This window comes from Thermobia domestica, chromosome 6, assembly GCF_964235325.1.
Source record: "Thermobia domestica chromosome 6, izTheDome1.hap1.1, whole genome shotgun sequence".
NCBI classification, from domain to species: domain Eukaryota; kingdom Metazoa; phylum Arthropoda; class Insecta; order Zygentoma; family Lepismatidae; genus Thermobia; species Thermobia domestica.
This window is the reverse complement of record NC_137459.1, coordinates 41,267,104-41,269,549: the sequence shown is the minus strand read 5'-3', so window position 1 is coordinate 41,269,549 and position 2,446 is coordinate 41,267,104. Positions and strand designations below refer to the sequence as shown.

Genomic DNA, 2,446 nt, shown 5'->3' with positions numbered 1-2,446 from the left:
ATGGCTTTTCTACATCCTAATAGTCATGCTTGTTGTGATTCTGCATTAGATCTTGAAAGTGTACCTCCTACTGAAACAAGTATAGAAGATTCTACAATCGTTGAGTACCGACCTGTGTCAACACTTAGAGATGATGGCCCCATTGAATTTTTTATCCCTGGTGATGGTGGAAATTACATCGATCCTGCTCACATCTACTTATATGTCTTGTGTGAAATTACAAAACCTGATAATACTAAACTTACCCAAACAACTGACAGTGTGGCTCCATTAAATAATTTTCTACATTCCATGTTTCAACAAGTCGATGTATCCTTAAATAATACTCTTGTGACTGCTGCTGCAGGAGGATTTTATCCTTATCGTGCATATATAGAAACTCTCTTAAATTATACTAAAGAAGCTAAGTCAACACACCTAAGTAGTGCTTTATGGTATGAAGATACTCCTGGTAAATTTAATAATTGTGATGATGAAAACAAAGGGTTTACGAAACGACTTTCTTTCGCTGCAGGAAGTGCTACATTTGACATGTACGGAAAGCTCCACTCAGATATTATGTCCCAATCAAGGCTTTTGATAAACAAGGTTGGAATCAGAGTCAAATTACATAGAAGTAAGGATTCATTTTGCTTAATGGCACCTGCTACAATGTCGTGCAAAGTACATTTACTTGATGTGACATTATTTGTCCGACATGTTACTATTACTGCGTCAGTTGGTCTTTATCATAACCGAGTGCTACAATCATCTACATTAAAGTATCCCATCACTCGAGTTGAAACGAAAACTCATACTATACCTCAAAATGTGACTTCGTATAATCTTGACAATATTTTTATAGGTAAACTTCCCAAAAGAGTGGTCTTTGCATTTGTCTCCAATGATGCTTATAATGGAAAACTTGAACTTAATCCATTTTATTTTCAAACGTTTAATGTTAATAAACTTCAGCTACTTGCAGGATCAAAAAGTATTCCAATAACACCATTAACCCCCGATTTTCAAAATAATTTGTACATTAAATGCTATTATTCACTATTTTCTGGAACAGGAACATTCTATCAAGATACAGGAAATAATATATCACGAGAAGACTATAAAAATGGTTATACCTTATATGCATTTAACCTTTCCCCTAACATTAACCAAAATAATGGAAGTTGGGACTTGGTTCATGAGTCATCACTTACTCTTAAAATTGGATTTTCTTCTGCTTTAACGTCATCTATCACGTGCATTATCTACGCGGAATTTGATTCGCTAATACAAATTAACGGTAATAGAGATGTATTTACTGATTACACACATTAATCAGTATTTCAGTTACTGTCAACGGCTTCACAAGCAATATGATACGTCTAATTATTGATTTTCTTCCTTTTCGTGATAGTGATGGGATTCTTATGCCCAAAGAACTAGCTGTTGTAAACCCTGATTCTACTTGTGTTCAATCTTGGATATTTAATGCACCATATGCTTGGAGTGAACTAGATCCCTATGTTCAAGATGAAAATATGTGGTACACACGTAATATCCACGGTCTCTCATGGGATGAAGGGGATGTGGACTATAAATTACTCACTTCTATTCTAAAAAAGTATACAAATATTGCATCCATTGTGTTTTCCTATGGCCCCGAAAAGTCAAAATTTCTTTCTTCCTTATTAAGTCGGGAAGTTATTAATTTGCAAGATTACGGGTGCCCTAAACCATCTGTACTTGCTCATCTTCCTATTACATCTTGCATGCATAGTTATCATAACTTGGCAAAAATAAGTTGTGCTGTTCGTAATGTACATGCATTTTCAAGATTTATAAAGCATCTCGACTATATATCTCTACCATTTTCTATCTGTTCACCCACGGAATCTACTGATGAATGTGATCGTACTTCTACTGCCGCTACTGCTGCTGCTGCTGATAGTGATACTAGTGATGTGCCTCAGTATTTTACTAAATGTTTTGTAAATAAATACTATTCACAGACAAGCAATGGATAATTTTGAGTTACTGCATTGTATTCTACGAGATAAGTTAATGGCTTCGGAATATGTTGGAAGTTTCCCCAATGATAAACTTCCTACGTTTGTTCATTTTCCTGCTGGTATAATAGTTAACAAAGACAATAGTGATGGACCTGGTTATCATTGGACTGCTATACACATTAATGAATGTGGTTTTGGTATCTATTTTGATTCTCTTGGAAATCAACCCAGTGAAAATGTAAAATATTTTATGAATAAAAACTGTATATCATGGACTAGAAACTTTTGTGCCATTCAACACTCAAGATCTGCATTATGTGGTTTATTTTGTATTTTATTTCTTTTTTATATGTCAAGACGTTTTTCATTTTCTTTATTTCTAAACCTGTTTTCAAATGTACACTTGGAAAAGAATGATCAAACTTTGTTACGTATAATAACATTTTTAAATTTGTTAC

The 2,446-nt window shown here is 34.0% G+C and overlaps 1 protein-coding gene across 1 annotated transcript; it reads left to right on the top strand.

Annotated features, from left to right (window-relative positions):
* LOC145687162 (uncharacterized protein F54H12.2-like) lies at positions 1-1,314 on the top strand. Its single transcript, XM_081760624.1, has one exon. The coding sequence runs from the start codon at positions 1-3 to the stop codon at positions 1,312-1,314; it is 1,314 nt and encodes a 437-aa protein (XP_081616750.1).
* The last annotated feature ends 1,132 nt before the right edge of the window (positions 1,315-2,446 follow it).

Excerpts from the sequence above, each read along its gene's own strand:
- LOC145687162 (XM_081760624.1), top strand. The coding sequence starts at position 1 with ATGGCTTTTCTACATCCTAATAGTCATGCTTGTTGTGATTCTGCATTA.